General features: G+C 41.0%; 1 protein-coding gene across 3 annotated transcripts in view; it reads right to left on the reverse strand.

Moving 5' to 3' along the window:
* Positions 1-19,009, reverse strand: part of LOC117515519 (PDZ domain-containing RING finger protein 4-like) — a 640,352-nt gene that overhangs the window by 10,632 nt on the left and 610,711 nt on the right. For all 3 annotated transcript variants that reach the window (XM_034176100.1, XM_034176101.1, XM_034176102.1), the window contains exons 5-6: positions 14,189-14,251; positions 3,820-3,921 (exon numbers count right to left, since the gene is read on the reverse strand). In XM_034176100.1, the coding sequence (XP_034031991.1) occupies positions 3,820-3,921; positions 14,189-14,251 (165 nt within the window). The remainder of the gene's footprint in view (positions 1-3,819; positions 3,922-14,188; positions 14,252-19,009) is intronic.

Below are 19,009 nucleotides of genomic sequence, written 5' to 3' on the forward strand. Positions count from 1 at the left end.
TCAAATGTATTAAAGCACTCTAAACCAGTCTGCCCTTGCTGTTCAACAGTTTAAACCCACTAAAAACAAGATTATCTATAATTTAATCACAGGAACGTCAGTTTGAGATATTTCATAGCTGGTTTTGAGCCACTAAAAGCAGGTTAATATAGTGCTCAAAAAATTAAAGGGACACTCAGAAAACACATCAGAGCTCTTATTCTTCTTCTTTCGGCTGTTCCCGTTAGGGGTCGCCACAGCAGATCAATCATTTCCATCTCACCCTTCCTCTCTCTCACCAACCACCTGCATGTTCTCCCTCAACACATCCATAAACCTCCTCTTTGGCCTTCCTCTTCTCCTGCTGCCTGATGGCTCCATCCTCAGCATCCTTCTCTCTATATACCCTGGGTCCCTCCTCTGCACATGTAAAAACAATCTCACCTCTCTGACTTTGTCTCCAAACCGTCCCACCTGAGCTGTTCCTCTGATATGTTCATTCCTAATCCTGTCCATTGTCTTCACTCCCAAAGAAAATCACAACATCTGCAGCGCTGCCACCTCCAACTCTGCCTCCTGTCTTTTTGTTAGTGCCACCGTCTCTAAGCCGTACAACATAGCTGGTCTTGCTACTATCTTGTAAACTTTCTCCTTCACTCTTGCAGATATTCTTCGGTCACAAATCACTCCACCCTGCCTGCACTCTTCTTCACCTCTCTACCACACTCTCCATTACTTTGGACAGAGGTGGGCACACCTAACCAAAAAGTTAGCTTCAATAACTGGTAATCAGCTAACTGAAAAGTTATCTTTTTTAACGCTGAACTGATAAACTGCCTAAAAACTTATCGGAAGCTACAAGATAACCAATAACTTTAAATTTTTCCTCCCATACACTCTCAGCTACTAAGAAGCTGATTTTGAGTTTAAACACCGCCAAAACGTCCGATAGAACCAATGGCAATCACAAACCCAAACAGCCAATGAGCCAGCGCTTGTCTTTGTGTGCTCTGCCCCCTGCTGTAGAAAAGCATCATTTAACCTGACACGACACAGTGGTCCCACGATGAGGCAGAGGTCTTGAAATGGAAAGCAGGTCTGAATTATGGTTTTGCTTTAAAAATAAAATTATTCCAGATAGAATAACTACATTAATGTAACCTCTTAAAATGTACAAAGTGATATACACATATCTGTTAATTTTAAAATAATGCACTAATTCTGAAGATTTGAACATTAACATACAGATCCCCAAATGGGATTATGGGTATACTATGCCTCCACTCATACTGGTTGGTTGATTCATTCATTCTATGTAAAAACCAACACAAGTGAATCAATGTAACGTGTTGGTGTTTACAAATAAATGTGCTTTTGTAAAATATTAAATTTTTTTCATTTGTATAAAAAAAGAAAGAAATTTTCAAGATCCCACTACACAACGCCTAAGCGCACACGTGATGACATCACAACTCTATCCAGTTAGGGAGACAAGGTTTCTTTCAATAACAAGAACTGTCAAAAAACTTTCTTGTGTGTTGGAATTGTGTGGCGATATGAATCGCCTTTTGAATGCTTGAATAACGATGTCAGTCGCACAAAGAAATCAAATAATAGTGAAAACATATTCGGTGCGGTGTCATAACGCATCAATCAGTCACTCCGTGAGGCGTCATAACATCAAGCCTGGTTCACATGGCAAGATAATTAGGCCGATATCAGACCTGATCTTCCCCTTCCGACAATCTTAAGGACGCCCCGACAATCGTGATGACGCTAAATATAATCTTAGCAGATATTCCTGCCGTGTGTGGTGTGTTAAGAAGGGCATGAGGAGCTAAATGTGACATGCAGCCAATCAGAAAACGAGGTGTCTGACTAGGGAATGTTCGTGTGTGAAATCTGCTTGTGTGTGTTGTCTTTACCGTGTGGCTGACACCACACACTGTACAACTAAACCTGTCAGATCTATGATTTGTTTTTATCTCCATGTGTGGGGTCTCTCAGGTTTTGGAAACCTACAGATAATTTTAAAATCCTGCGGTCGACAACACTATGATATAACCAGTCGCCAGTAGATGGCAGTGTTCTATGCATTCTGACACCGGTTATATCACACGGGCTGAATCACAATTTCGGCTTTTGGAAAAGCAACCTGGGCTTCTTCTGCCATTTTTGCATAAAACAAACACAATAACAATGTCTATAAACCCAGAGAATATATTCATAAGAGTTTTAGGCACAATATACAAATAATTTAATGTTGTTGTCTGTGTGGAGCCTGATCAGAGCGTCTCAAATGCATTTCTCCTGTTGTGAACTTTTACCCATAATGCACTGCGCACACACCAGGTCCGCACTAAAACCTTCAAAATTAGTGCATTACTTTAAAACTAAAATATATATCTGATATTTTCACTTTATAAAACTTCAGACATGACATTAATTTAAATAACTTGTCCAAAATAAGTTTGGTTAAAATTTTAACCATAAGTTAAAACTCTATGCCTCTGGATGACTTGGGTGCTATTGCCAGCGTGTTAGTATGGAGTCAAAAGAAATTAGTTTTTTCTTTTTTATGACCAGTTCTCCTTTGCCTGCAGAGGATAGAGCAGTTTATTCTGGAAGCAGCTCTTCTCTTTTTGTAGAGGATAGAACGGTGCATCTACTACAAAGAATTATGTCTGAAAAAATGTTAGCGGTCTAAAAATGATCAGACCAAAACAGAGACCAAATCGGAAGATAATTGGTCCGATACTGGGTTTTCAAAGTTATCTGAAAAGCTAATCCGATAATGAAAACATTATCTTCGATAATTAGCGGATTAGCGGAACTGTGCCCACCACTGACTTTGGACAGTTGACCCCAAGTATTTAAACTCATCTATTTTCACCACTTCTACTCCTTGCAAATTTCTCTAAATCCACAAACACACAATCTAACTCCTTCTGGCTTCTCCATCAGTATTCTCAGAGCAAACATAGCATCTGTTGTGGACTTTCTCGACATGAAACCATATTGCTGCTCAAAGATCTTCAGCTGTTTTCTAAGCCTAGCATCTACTACTTTTTCCCATAACTTCATGGTGTGGCTAATCAGCTTTATGCCTCTGTAGTTACTGCAGCTCAGCACATCATCCTTGTTCTTAAAAATAGGAGCCAGCACACTCTCGCCACTCCTCAGGCATCCTCTCACTTTCCAAGATTTTATTCAACAATCTGATTAGAAACTTCACTGCCATCTCTCCTAGACATTTCCCTGCCTCCACTGGAATGTCATCTAGACCAACTGCCACTCTTCATCCTCTTTATCCTCTTCATAGCTACCCTCATTTCATCCTTACTAATCTGTTGTACTTCCTGGTTTACTTTCTCCACATCATCAAACCTTTTCTCTCTCTCCTTTCCTTCATTTATTAGCTCTTCAAAACATTCCCTCCACCTTCTCAACACACTCTCCTCACTTGTGGACACATTAGCCTCTGCATCTTTTACCACCCTAACCTGCTGTACATCCCTTCCAGCTCTGTCCCTTTGTCTGGCCAATCGGTACAAGTCCTTTGCTCCTTTCTTACTATTCAACATCTGGTACAGCTCCCTATATGCCTTTTCCTTAGCTTTTGTCACTTCTCTTTTAGCCTTACCTCACAAATTATATGGTAATTGAAGACATTCTAAAACTTGTCTGAAACATTTTAAACCTGCAGTTAGTATCAAACAGTTTAAAACAAATTTGGATATAAAATATCATTAGCAATCAACTGGCCAATAAAAGAGCTGATTGATACTTTCCTTTCTGGATACATTGGAGCCATCAGTGTGATGTAACTGTTATATTTACCTGTATTTCAGGTCTGGCAACCAGCAGTACAATGTTCCTGCAGTCTACGCTGGACAGCGCAGCCACCGCTTCCTCTCTGTCCTGCACGTCATGGCCATTAATCTGAGGAACACAAATGATGAATTAATTCAGAGGAATTCATAGACATACCCATGCACAGTAGTGTTCAGAATAATAGTAGCGCTATGTAACTAAAAAGAGTAATCCAGGTTTTGAGTATATTTCTTATTGTTACATGGGAAACAAGGTACCGATTCTCACAAATCCAACAAGACCAAGCATTAATGATATGCACACTCTTAAGGCTATGAAATTGGGCTATTAGTAAAAAAAAGTAGAAAAGGGGGTGTTCACAATAATAGTAGTGTGGCATTCAGTCAGTGAGTTTGTCAATTTTGTGGAACAAACAGGTGTGAATCAGGTGTCCCCTATTTAAGGATGAAGCCAGCACCTGTTGAACATGCTTTTCTCTTTGAAAGCCTGAGGAAACTGGGACGTTCAAGACATTGTTCAGAAGAACAGCGTAGTTTGATTAAAAAGTTGATTGGAGAGGGGAAAAATTATACGCAGGTGCAAAAAATTATAGGTTGTTCATCTACAATGATCTCCAATGCTTTAAAATGGATTAAAAAAAACAGATGCGTGGAAGAAAATGGAAAACAACCATCAAAATGGATAGAAGAATAACCAGAATGGCAAAGGCTCACCCATTGATCAGCTCCAGGATGATCAAAGACAGTCTGGAGTTACCTGTAAGTGCGGTGACAGTTAGAAGACGCCTGTGTGAAGCTAATTTATTTGAAAGAATACCCCGCAAAGTCCCTCTGTTAAATAAAAGACGTGCAGAAGAGGTTACAATTTGCCAAAGAACACATCAACTGGCCTAAAGAGAAGTGGAGGAATATTTTGTGGACTGATGTTAAAAGGGAGTTTTTCCTTCCCACTGTAGCCAAGTGCTTGCTCACAGGGGGTCGTTTTGACCGTTGGGGTTTTACATAATTATTGTATGGCCTTGCCTTACAATATAAAGCGCCTTGGGGCAACTGTTTGTTGTGATTTGGCGCTATATAAAAAAAAAAATTGATTGATTGATTGATTGATGAGAGTAAAATTGTTCTTTTTGGGTCCAAGGGCCACAGACAGTTTGTGAGACGACCCCCAAACTCTGAATTCAAGCCACGGTTCACAGTGAAGACAGTGAAGCATGGTGGTGCAAGCATCATGATATGGGCATGTTTCTCCTACTATGGTGTTGGGCCTATATATCGCATACCAGGTATCATGGATCAGTTTGGATATGTCAGAATATTTGAAGAGGTCATGTTGCCTTATGCTGAAGAAGACATGCCCTTGAAATGTGTGTTTCAACAAGACAATGACCCCAAGCACACTAGTAAATGAGCAAAATCCTGGTTCCAAACCAACAAAATGAATGCCTCGCAGATATGAAGAAATCATGAAAAACTGTGGTTATACAACTAAATACTAGTTTAGTGATTCACAGGATTGCTAAAAAAGCAGTTTGAACATAACAGTTTTGAGTTTGTAGCGTCAACAGCAGATGCTACTATTATTGTGAACACCCCCTTTTCTACTTTTTTTTACTAATAGCCCAATTTCATAGCCTTAAGAGTGTGCATATCATGAAAGCTTGGTCTTGTTGGATTTGTAAGAATCTACTGAATCTACTGGTACCTTGTTTCCCATATAACAATAAGAAATATACTCAAAACCTGGATTAATCTTTTTAGTCACATAGCACTACTATTATTCTGAACACTACTGTATACCACATGGAGCTTCTTTGGTGTCCAGCACAAAAGAAGCCCTTAAGAAGAACAAAATGCTCCAATCAAAGTGACACCACATACAATAGTGATTTCCTTCCGGAGGAGCCTGTAAACACTTTGCTACTCTCCAATATGAAGCAGGTGAGAGATTATGAATGAGATAGTGGAACTTTTACATTCGCCAAAGTATTTGGGAACACATATACATTCAGCTGTGCAATTAACTGGCCACTGATGGGGGGTGTCCCTCTTTTCACAGGCAGAGTAATAGTCCTTCTCACTGGTGGATAACAGTGCCAGTGCAACTGGTCTACATCATAAATGCCCCCAAATCGGTCACATAAACACAGCAGTAAGAGAGGAAGCAACAGGAAGCAACAGGACCCCAAAAACTTGGACCTTCATTCTCCTACAAAGGTTTCAGCATCACCAAATGCCTCTGTTCAGTGATTCCATAAGATCTTTCCAGGCATTTTCCAACCTGAAAGGCCAAGGCCTCAGAATTATGAATGCCACTGTGGAGATAAGTGAACATCTCTTCAAGTTTAACCACACAGATCCACATATTTCAGTTCTACATCTATCTTTCATCTACAGTTCTCAACACTATCAGCTGGTGGCGCTGCCCTGTGGCGACCTGGACTCCTGTTGCGGCTGCTGTGTTTTAACTGCTGTGTTTTTAAACTTTTAAACATTTTAATTGTTGGATTGTTATTTGTCAGTGTGTGTGGGGAAAGCACCATGGCGTTATTTATGCACCAAATTTTTATAATTCTGATTTTTTGGGAATTGCTGAGGATCTGCCAAACTTTTCCGAACGCGGAAGCAGGTGAGCGATCACTCACCTACACCAGAGACGCTCTTCTTTCCCTGCGATCTGCGGGAATCATGCCTCCGGCTGATCTGCCGGAGATGCTGAGGATACAACAGGACGCAGAGCACGTCATCGGAAAAGAGGCAGACGAGGAGGAATACGCCAGTGTTTTCGCCGAAGAGGCAACAGACCGCCGCTGCCGGGTATGATCCTGTGCAATGCGCTGTCTCTGAGAAATAAGATGGAGGAGCTTCGTACCAATGCCAGAGTAGGCTTTGAGTACCGGGAGTCAGGCCTGCTTGTGATCACAGAGACATGGTTACATGCAGATATTCCAAGCTCCCTTATTGATGTGGAGGGTTTTTCTGTCATTCGAGCGGACCGGAGGCATCTGTGTGTTCGTCAATGAAGGCTGGTGCAGGAATTACACCGTCAGGGAGATGGTGTGTAACAAAGATGTGGAACTTCTGTGCCTTTCCGTGAGACCCTTTTATCTTCCGAGGGAGTTTGGTAATATTTTAATTTTTGCTGTTTATGTTCCCCCAAGTGGAAATGCAGTCCGAGCTGCAGCTCAAATTGCAGCTCAAATTGCAGACTTTGTTCACCTTCAGCTGCAACGTACGCCTGGTGCTCCTGTTTTTATACTTGGTGATTTTAATAGTTGTAAATTAGAACTGTCCCTCCCTGGATTTGATCAATATGTTGATTGTGCCACTCGGGATGACAAGATTTTAGATAAATGTTATGGCAATATTAAGAATGCTTACAGGGCCAGAGCAAAGCCTCCCTTGTCTAATTCAGATCATAACATAATACATCTGATTCCAACTTATATGACTGTGTTGAAGAGCAGCAAGCCACAGATCAGGACAGTGCCTGTTTGGTCAAGTGATAACATAGAGGCTTTAAAGGGATATTTCCTCTGCACAGATTGGGACATTTTTCATACTTTAGACATTGATGAGGCCACGGATACTATAACAGACTACATACAGTTTTGTACTGATTGTGTGGTTACCAGAAAGGATATTATTATGTATCCAAACAACAAGCCTTCCATAACCAAGGAAGTTAAAGACTGTATTAAGCGTAAAAAAATGGCTTTTAAGAATCAAGACTGGATGGGGTTAAAAACTGTGCAAAAAGAACTGAACCAGATGCTAAGGCATGCAAGGAAGAGGCACAAGGACAATATTGAGCAGATTTTTGCCTCAATGGGCTCTAAAAAACTTTGGGATTCAATGAAAGTGGCAGCTAATATGGTAACAAAAAAGGAAACGTTTTGTAACAGATGATGATCAGGAAAAAGCAAAAGAGCTCAATGACTTTTATTTGAGATTTGAGACTCAGGATTTTTCTTTGGATCGTGTTAACATTTTTAATTCAATTTCATCTATTGATTTGCGCCCCAGGTTAGTAGTTGATCCAGGCAAAATTAAGTTACTTTTTAGTAGGGTTCAGAAAAATAAGTCTGCTGGCCCAGATGGCATCTCAGCTTTTCTTTTAAAGACTTTTGCAGAGGAGCTCACACCAGCCTGGTGCCTGGTTTTCCAGCAGTCTGTGGATCAGCACACAGTTCCTTTACTCTGGAAAAAATCAATTATTGTTCCAGTACCCAAAAAACCCTGCCCAACGACTAACAATGATTTTAGACCGGTAGCTTTAACTTCTGTTGTTATGAAATGTTTGGAAAAATATATGGTTTCTATTTTAAAGTCAGAGATAAATTCAGATCTAGATCCCTTGCAGTTTGCGTATAGGAGAGGGCGGGGTACAGATGATGCCATTAATGGCATCACCCACCTGTCACTAAAACACCTCGAAGACCCAAAGGCTTACGCACGTCTTTTATTTATTGATTTTAGTTCAGCTTTTAACATGTTACAGCCTCATTTACTGATTCAAAAATTAATTCACCTGTCAGTAAATCCTGTAATTATAAAATGGTTTTATTCTTTTTTAATAGATAGAATTCAAAATGTCAGAGTTAATAACACTATCTCTGATTCTAAAATCATCAGTACTGGCGTACCTCAGGGTTGTGTCAGTTCGCCTGTCCTTTTTACTCTCTATACTAATGATTGCATTAGCCACTTTCATGGAAATCATGTTTTTAAGTTTTCTGATGATACTGCCATCCTCAGTCTGCTTCATAAAGACTCAGATCCATCACTGTACTTTGAGGAGGTGCAGTCTTTTGTCCACTGGTGTGATGCTAACTTTCTTACTATAAATGTAAAGAAAACTAAGGAGATGATAATTGACCTTCGTTCTATTGGTGATCATACCCCTCTGGTAATCCATGATGAAGAAGTCAATCAGGTCAGCTTTTACAGGTATCTAGGCGTTTACTTAGATAACCAGTTCAGCTGGGAAACGCATGTTAATAACTTATGCTCTCGTTTATAGCAGAGGTTATATTTTCTGCGCAGACTTAGGGCGTTTGGGGTTGAGCAGAAAATCTTGTTTTTGTTTTATCAGGCTGTTTTGGAAAGCATTATCCGGTATGGGATGTCATCTTGGTACGGTAATCTCTCTGTCCAGTTAAGCTTGCTTGTCTGGTGAAGACTGCTATGAAAGTGGTAGGGAGGACGGGAAACTCTTCCCTGCAGTCCATGTATGAACAGTCTGTTCTCAAAGGAGCGCAGCGAGCTTTGTCAGATCCTTCCCACATCCTCTATCCTGAGTATGAACTCCTACCGTCTGGTAGGCGATACAGAGTCCCTCAGTGCAAACTGAATCGCTTTAAAAACTCATTTATGCCCACATCAATTAGAGTCTTAAATATGGTTCCTGGGATAGGTAGAAGGATTGTGCGTTAATGACATGGTGGCATTGTTATTTTAGTGTTATTTATTCACTGTTAGTATTTTCCTTTACCATATGTGGGAGATGGCTGTGCAATAGGGGTATGTGTTTTTAGGGATATGTGCAATATGCATGAATTATTATGGGAGACCGCTGTGTAATACGGGCATGTGTAATTTGGATATGTGTATTAGGGATGTGCAATATGTATGATTGATGTGTGTATTAAGTTATGTAAATTGTATTAGTTATGTAATTATGTCATGGCAGTTTGACTTTTTACTTGTGCAGCTCTTGGAGTCTAAGACAAATTTCCCGGAAGGGACAATAAAGTGTATCGTATCGTATCGTATCTTATGGCTGAGTCCGTTGAGAGCCTGCATCTTGTAGCCCGGTCACACTGCATATGATGATAGCTGAACAAAAGGTGGACGAATGAGCTTTCACTTTTCCCATCACTGAATAGCGTACTCAGCATTTTTAGTGTCGTTGCGTTCGGAGATTTGCTTGCAGCTGCATATGTTTGCTTTTAATGTATGCATTCTGTTGCATGTAGCACTTGCCACACTCCTGCCTATGTTTGTTTTTTTTTGCATTGTAGAAATGCGCTCCGTTCTCAGAACGGTAAAGCAAACGGCACTGACGTTTCCAGATGTACCCTGGTGTTTCTGATCACCGGGTGCTGCAGCTGTGTGATCATGCAGTCAGTCACACGCACGTGCGCAGGTTCGATTACCTGTTCTGATCAGGAACACGTTCAGTTCTGATCACGCATGCACAGGCGCTGTGGATCAGTCACACACACGCGCATCACCTTTTCTTCAGCTGATTCATTTTCAATGAATGCATTCAGTGTTTGGATGTCTTGTAGTGCTGAAACGTTCAGAAAAGAATGCAGCCATTTGCGATCCCACTGGGTTTTCTGTTTTTATGTCACACCTCTGTGGATCAAAGCTGTTCACACGCGAATGTCCACTACTGCTAAAACTTTTCACACTTGACACTCAAGGCCACACTTCTGTAAACTGCTAATTGGTTTGCACAAACCGAGGCGCAGTTCACGCTGAGAGATCATTGCAGGCGACAGCAGCTCCACGGCAATGAGGGTGATCACGCTCCTGCAAAGCCCACTGCTGCGAACAAATACACAGCCATCAAGGATCACCTCCTCAAAACTTTTGAACTGTCAGACGCTGAAAGGGCCAGAAGGCTCTTCTCTCTGCACAGGCTGGAGGACAGCAAGCCCTTCAGAGGACAGAATGCTGCAGCTCCTGAGAGGACACCTGCCAGACTTTTTGTGCATTAACTGCATCCTCAGGTGCATGCAGCACTGGCCAACACCACGATCACAGACTGGCGTGCGCTGGCAGAGGAGGATGACAAATTCTTCCAGGCCGGCCAGCACCACGGCATGACAGCAGTCACACTCGCCCCATCACACGCAGTGACAGAAGCCCAACACCACACACCAGCACTGGCCATGGAGGAAGCAGCAGCAGCACTCACAAACCGGCTTCTGTACTATATGAAAACTTTCAGCTGGTCAAACGAAGACAAACAAAACACTAACGCTACAAAAACTAAGCAAACGATAAGAAACCGTCAAGAATGACAGCAAAACAAAATACGAACAAATTGAGGTTTTTGGCAGCATTCATTCAAATAAAAATCCTGACGAAGCGGCAGCTGCAGGAATGAAGCTGCGCAAAGGTTAAACAATGCCAACGAAAGTCAACAAAAGTCCAGATTTCTTGTTTCGTTTGGGCTTCGTTGTCCTTCGTTAAGTGCTGTGTGACTGGCCCATTAGACACTTCTACTCAGCAGAGTATCAAAGATCACAGCATCATCACTGTTACTATCACTACCTTGAATAAGTTCACCTTAACTGTTTGCAGCATCCAAAAATGTGCTCTCCTTTTAAATTTACAGGGATACATGTTCAGATTTGTAGCCAAAACAATTTAACAACATTTTTCTTTTTGTATGGAGGATCGGGAGCGTGCACCTGGGTGCTCCACCTGCCCTGGTTTCTGCTGATACTGATCCTACCTGTAAAATTCCAACACATAGTCATATCCCAACTCAGTATGTGCTAGCTGCATGTGTGTGCTAAGTTGAGTCTAACGTCTAGCACAATCCATGGAACAATATCAGACTGAATGCATCTTGGTTCATCTTCCTGCTATCACAGCATTCTATCACCTGGACTTCAAGATATTTGACACAGTGACAAATTATTTTGCACCCATACAGTAGGTATATGTGGAAAAACTGTTATTTATCTTTGCAGGAGGAATAGTGTCATTTCTTCACTTTCAATGCACACTACCTTGAAAATTTTTTATGCTTTTCTGTGACAAATCATGGCTCACATATCTCATAGAGTTTGGGTTTTATTTTATTTTTTTCCACCACAGTCAGAAAATGAAGCCGCCACGGTCCACAGATGTATTTCCTCTGTGGCTGCAGGACAAGCAGCACAGGTACATTTAACAGCAGAGTTAAATTAGCTCTTTGAATCCCAGCCACTTAACTCACCTTCCTCATCCTCGTCCCCGGCTTCAAAATGAAACAATAATATAAAGCTTAAAACAGTTTTTGATTATGATTGCTGTGGTTTTGGAGAGTTGCTTTAAAATTAAAAGTGTGAATTATTCTTGTAAGAGCACAAAAACAAACAAAACAAAAAGCATTTGAATTGTGTGATGATAAACTGGACAGGTTCTAAATACATTATCCATCTACACTGTTATAGATACACAAAATTTAATTATTTTGGGTCTTCTTGATTTACTGTAGTGGATCTGGCATGGAGCTACATGTTGGATTTAAGCCAGCTGCTCTTCCTGTCACATCTCCAGATGCACCAGCAGAATGGAGGATGGGATGTTCATGCAAATCACTTGCACAGTCATGCTGCTCGATGTCATACATGCACACTGGTGTGCAACAACTTTAGGGGCATTTGAGATAAATCAATCTTCTAAAAAAACAGTGAAAACTGCAGAATACGTAATACTTTTTCAGTAATTAGCACACATTCCCGTGTCTGTCACTGTGATATACACACTCATTATAAGTATAAATTCTGCATCATGAAGCATTAGGTTAGTATCTCACTGACGCACAACTGGTGGAGAGGAGGCAGAGATGCAAAGTTGCGCTACAAAGGCAAAAAGGTGATAACTTTTTCATGTGGAATCTCTCTGAATTGGTCCTCCCGACGTGTGTGCATGACGGCCAACTGTCCGCTGAATGCCACCTGGAGTGGCGCCGAAAATGACGGCCACAAATCTCGAGCAATTTGCACACATACCACGCGAGAGCCAGTGACATGGCGCTCAGCACATACGCGAAAGTCAAGCTGCACTGGCACGGTCTTTATAGGCGCATGGATTTGTGTGTGAATACCACGTGGCACTCACAGATGTTCAGCGGCACTGGCACGGCTGAAATGACCACACGTTTGCACGCACAGTTCTCAGGATAGATGTGAACTATTACAGCATTATTATGTGAAAGAGGCTGTGAAAATTATCCCAAATGTAGGCAGAAAAAGTATTGTAAATAATAAATAAATAAAAAAAAGAAGAAAAGCATGAACAAGCACCCACAGATGAACAGAATGATGTCCACTCTCAAGTTCCACTGACATCCTCACAAACAATGAACATAAACAGTAAATCTGATTGCCTTGTCCACATTCACCACACTTTAAAAAATAAAAAATGAACTGCTGTTTCAAAGAGAAAAAGTGATGTAACAGGTTGCATAGATTTTTTAAGTAATTTCAACTTGGCAAAAGTTATTTCAACTTAACTAGAGAAGTCTTAAGGCATGAAATAACTTTTAAAAAATCTGTGCAAATTGTTACATCAGTTTTTTCATTCTTTTTTTGGAGTGTACGCACATAGGTGAAATCCTTTGTCCCTGCCGCCGATTGGCAGCATTAGACTGCAGTCCTCAGAAAAATAAATAAATAAAAAGAGAAAATCCCATTTCTGTGCTCCTCTGTGACTGCGCGTAAAACTGAGTTCCATTACATGGCACATCTCATCGGTGGCAGGACAGGATACACAGACATTGTGATCCATTGGAAGCACTCTGATAAAAATTTTAAAAAAGAATGAAGCCAGAGTGCTGATATCATCCATCCAGCACGGTGTGCACACCTGCACAGTGGGTGGCCGCCGACCAGGAGCATGAAACTTAATTCTACTTCTGTCCTCAGAAAAATAAATAAATAAAAAACAATGAATCTGGTTCATGCAGCTTGTGCGTCCAGCCCAGCACGTATACACATCATGTGTGCGCTGACCAGAAGCATTAAACTTAAATTCACTTCTATAAATAGAAGTAAACACAATTAATCTGGTCCGTGCAGCTCATCTGTAGCTGGACAGGATGCATCCAGCTCACTCACGCGCGTGCACGTCGGGTGTGTGTCGGCCAGATGTCTGGACGCTGCTGGACTGTTCAGTCGCTTCCAGAAGCGCTGTTCCTCTCCGATCATGTAAAAAGAAAACTGTATGTCAACCCCGCACAAGTTTTAAGCCTCAAGTGTATGCCATGTACTGTTACTAAGTTATATTCTCAAGAACGTGTCCTCAGCCACCAAAAGCCACCACAGTCCTCATACTGTCAGTACAACAGAACTTCACCTGATCTTAGGCCCTTTAGCAGCCACTCTTTCATCCCTCAGGAGGCAGCGAGCTGCAGCACAGTTCTATTCACCAGAACCTTTAAAACCTTGCTTCCGATGCTGAGCTGCCAACAGCATCCATGACATTTGTCGTCACAGTGGGAGTGAGTTCAGTTTTAATGTACTGCCATTAGAGCCGTCGTGCTGAGACACAGCACTTGAATAGAACAAAATGAACAAAATAAAGGTGTTTTTTTCCTTCTAAATCCAGCGAGAGCAGCAGTAGAGGAGCACAGTGAGGGTGAACGTCTTTACCTGTAAAATACGATCGCCTTCTCGGATATGTCCGTCCCTGGCAGCAATGCTGTTTGGACTAATCTGTGAAGACAGAGAAAATGACCACACTTTTAGTCCTGAAAACAATCCCAGACTTAATCTTATGACAGGTTTCAAAGTTGTCCTCACTTGTGGACACTGAAGAAAAGCTCTTTCAGTTGTTGCCTGTGCTTACACGTACCTGCCTCAGTGGTAGTATAGCCGCAGCATATCTCATAACCAGAGATTGTAGTAATAGTGGGAAAACTGTGCGAACTCACCCATAGGTTTTTCTGAATAGCTGGTGTGAAGCTGTAATGGGGCGGTAACAAAAATCACCATCTTGGCAGTGCCTTATGCTGCTAACTCCCATCCAACCCACAAATGGGTAAAGAGGCGGAACGTGTGCAAGGCTGGCATGACTTGTGTGGGACAAATGAAGCCCAAACACACTCTCCATCTTGTAGCTACCAAATATGCTAAGGCTAACAGGCTAACCTTGGTTTAGGTGTTTGATTAATGCATATTTTTGTAGACTGGGTGGTGGTTATCATAACAGGTGGTTTGGGTGCAGATATTAATAACTCCTGACTCAATAACAGTAGCACCATCACTGTAGAAATTGTCACCAAGCTGTTGATACCTCGTGCTAATATTCAGTGCTAATGTACAAATTAAATAATTCTAAAATTTCACTCAATGGACATACTTGAACACTGATTTCTTAGAGGAACAGGTAGTACAGTTGCACACACAGCAAGCCCTGTTATCCCAGACATCTGTAATAAAATGTTCAGAATGAACATAGTAGTGACCACAGCAGCTAGCAGACACGGCTAATGTTACCCTGGATCTGCCGGCATACTAGCTATCACTCATATTGGCCACACCTTTAATTATTCACAACTTCAGAATATTATTCATAATTTATGGTTTAAAAAAGCTTAAACTGATGAGTTCCAAAACTGTCTTTGTAGCAGTCTGTAAAAATTGTTTGTTTCTGCTGTAATGCTGGAGATTTTTAACATGGGGGTTTATGTGGAGTAACGTGCTATTGGACGTGGCCTCACACCACCCTTGAAGGAACTGCAAGATATGGTACTCCCATGTTGGCTTCACTTTTCAGCACCGGAGGTCACCGCTGGCCAGAAATGCAATGCAGTGGCTCCTTATGTAACTAATTCCATTGAGCAAGGGGGAGGACACTGTTTCATCACAATCAATCAGTGTCTGAGGCCATTAGTTTCACTCTATCCTATCAGGAGCATTTCTGGAGATGGTCCGGGCCTATGGCATTTCATCTTCGTGATAGTCCACTCCTACACAGAGGACCGCTGATTAAACTAGGAGGGAGGACACGAGAGCGGACTGGCATCATGAGAGAAAATCGAGGGTCATCTTTCTGAAGCAATGAGCAAAGCACCAAAACATTCAATAATCAGCATTACAAACTAGAAGCACTCAGAGAGTGCAAACCTCCGCCAAGGCCATGGGGTCACTGATGCCATAACATCTACACGCCGTGGAATCACTGAACCTAAAAAAGTCTAACAATGATGTCTGCTCAGTAGTAAAAAAAAGTTTCATCTGCTGTGACTGGATAGCATGTATCCTTAGCGCTTGGCATTACAGTTTATTGCAACTTGCACCTTTCCCAGAAGCTACTGTCATCAAGCACTGATATTGATATTGCATGTGCTTATAGACAAAAACAAATAAGAGACAAAATTCAATTTTTTATTCAACTAAACTGCAAATATATGAATTTTTTAACATTTATGAAACACTTCTCTAAACAAGGCCATGTGACCCTAAAGAGATTCCCTCCTTGACACAGTGATCTATTTATTTTTGTCTCTTTCTCTAAAATTGTATATAATAATCATTAGATTATTAATATATAAACAAAAATAAATTTAAGGAATATTACAATTTGAAAAGAAATGCACCCGAACATGATGACAGCTGCAACTGCTTAATGCTAACTTTTAACATTGAAAATGCCATAGACATGCTAATGCATTAGCATCGGGATCCGGATCACCACTAAAATCTAATCACTTGTTCCTCTTGTCATTTCCAACCACTCCACAAATTTTCATCAAAATCCATTCAAAACTTTTTGAGTTATCCTGCTGACAGACAGACAAACGCGACCGAAAACATAACCTCCTTGGCAGAGGTAATTAATATAGGAATGTATGAATTGATGAAGTGGCTCAACTGTTACAGTGAAGTCAAACAGCAAAAAGGGTCATGGGCTCAGTGCTGCAATGCTTTCTGTATCAAGTACTACTATCAGGCCCAAGTATGTACATAACAAAGACCAGATCAACTGTCAACTTTTCTGATCAGTTTTTCACTTTTCAGAGATATTTATAAGATGACCCAAAAACTGTTAATATATTACTAGCGCATTACCTGTGGGGATCCACAGGTTCTAGATTGGGTAGTGTTTATAAAATAGGTAGCTGACATTTTTCAAAGGTGGTAATAAATTATGCAAAGTTTCTGTAACGAGTTGGAATGGCGTGTGAGTCCAGAATGTTTTTAGAACCTTGGACCTCAACAATTTTTAGAGGAAGAACTCGACCCTTTTGTTTCCTGTTATTTATGTTTTTTTTATTTACTGTCTTAATGTATTTATAAATTGTTTAGGTACTTGTTATCATATACACACTATCATTATTATTATCATCACTATTATCATTTTATTTTATTATTACTTCGATTTTGTCATTTAATTTTTAAATGGACCACAATAGACACAAGTGTTTTCACTATCTTTTGCATCCATGTATTTTTAATGTATTTACAATTATATCTCCCCTCAGCCCCAACCAGTCCCAGCAGAAGACTGCCCCTCCCTGAGCCTGGTTCTGCTGGAGGTTTCTTCCTGTTAAAAGAGAGTTTTCCTTCCCACTGTCGCCAAGTGCTTGCTCAAAGGGGGTCGTTTTGACCGTTGGGGTTTTTCTGTAATTATTGTATGGCTTTTGCCTTACAATATAATGCACCTTGGGGTGACTGTTTGTTGTGATTTGGCACTATATAAAAAAAATTGATTTGATTTGATCATGTACTTACATTGAACTTACTAAATAAAATAATGCATGCACACACGCACTCACGCACGTACGCTGGTGTGTGATAGTGATAAATAGGTCATTTTAACCAGAGAGGATATGTGCAGAGACCAGGTCAGGTTGTCAGAGACATGAACCCCAGGAATTTTGATTGCTGTACAATCTCCACAGTAGAGTGCTTGATGTAAATAGGTGGGGGGGGGGGGGGATTAGCTCCTTGGTTTTCTCCACATTGAGGATCAGATTGTTGTTGTTGCACCAATCAGTGAAGAGTCTCACTTCCTCCCTGTAGTGCGTGCTTTCCTCATTCTGGATGAGCCCCACTACAGTTGTGTCGTCAGCATATTTTATGATGCGATTTTTGTTGAACTTTGCACAACAGTCATGGGTCATGATGGTGAAGATGAGGGGACTAAGCACACACCCTTGTGGAGAGCCTGTGCTTAAGGTGATGGTGTTTGACCTACTGCTGTTACCTCTGTGCACAAACTGAGACCTGTTTGTCAAAAAGTCCAGTATCCAGTTTAGCAGCGGGATGTTCACTCCCAGTGGGCCCAGTTTGTCAATCAGATGCTGTGAGATTATGGTGTTAAATGCAGAACTAAAATAAAACAGCAGCATCTGGACCCATGTATTTTTCCTCTCCAGCTGTTCCATGGACAGGTGGAGAGCAGTGGATAAGGCGTCCTCAGTTGAGTGGTTTGGTCAGTACACAAACTGTAGGGGGTTGACTGTGAGATGTAAAACAGGGGTGATGTGCTCTTTTATTAGTCTTTCAAAGCACTTCATGATAACAGAAGTGAGGGTGGTACTACAGGGCTACTGGCTACAGGGTGGTAATAATTAAGTGTGGTAATGGATCAACTGAACCTTATCACAATCTATTTGGAACCGGACCCACCATTTCAGGAGTCCCTACATTGTGTAAAATACCCTCAGCGCATTGCTCGATGGTCAGGGAAAGTAACGGCAAGGACAGAACATGAGTTAAAAAGCTGACAAATTGAACTTGTTTTCAAAATGACCTTGTATTTAATTGCATATTGCGTTCTCACTACTTATGCAGGATCAGCCACTAAATCCTCTGTTCAATATCCTGTGTACAGTGACATTCATACAGCTCATCTGAATGCAGTGCACGCCCCCAAATGCAATTTTTTTTTTTAGGGAGATGCATTCTCTTCTACATTTTCCTCAGCTCTCAAACAGCCTGCATCGTCTGAGTTCACCTTAAACCACTGATAAGTAGAAGGGCACTCACAGAGTTCAAAACTTTATCAGGGCTGTAATCAGTAATTGTGAGAAAAATGGATGGATCCTTTGTCTGGCATGTACCTTACATCCTGTCTGGCAGCTGTACTGTTTGCACATTACAAAGAAAAACGTGAGAGTAAACATTTTTTTCCTTCTTGGAACACTGTCCCATTGTTTGTCCTATTACTCTGGAGGGGGTGTACAATTTTGAAAGTAAAGCAAAGGTGCTTCGAAAGCCAAATGACACCACACATGCATTTCATTATTCACGTGTTATCATATGATGCCTGAATATTAATTATAATTATTGACCAATCATCCAAAGCCCCAGTGTACCTGAAAAGATTGATCAAAATTGGGTTTGGCCTTCTTAAGCTATGTCACTAACATAAGTACAAAGGTAGTTACTATGTTGTGATCAAGGCCATCATAAAAGTGTAAGTGTCTCAGAGGAGAATATATCCCCCAATCTCAATTCTCTTTT

Source organism: Thalassophryne amazonica, chromosome 8, assembly GCF_902500255.1.
Source record: "Thalassophryne amazonica chromosome 8, fThaAma1.1, whole genome shotgun sequence".
NCBI classification, from domain to species: Eukaryota; Metazoa; Chordata; class Actinopteri; order Batrachoidiformes; family Batrachoididae; genus Thalassophryne; species Thalassophryne amazonica.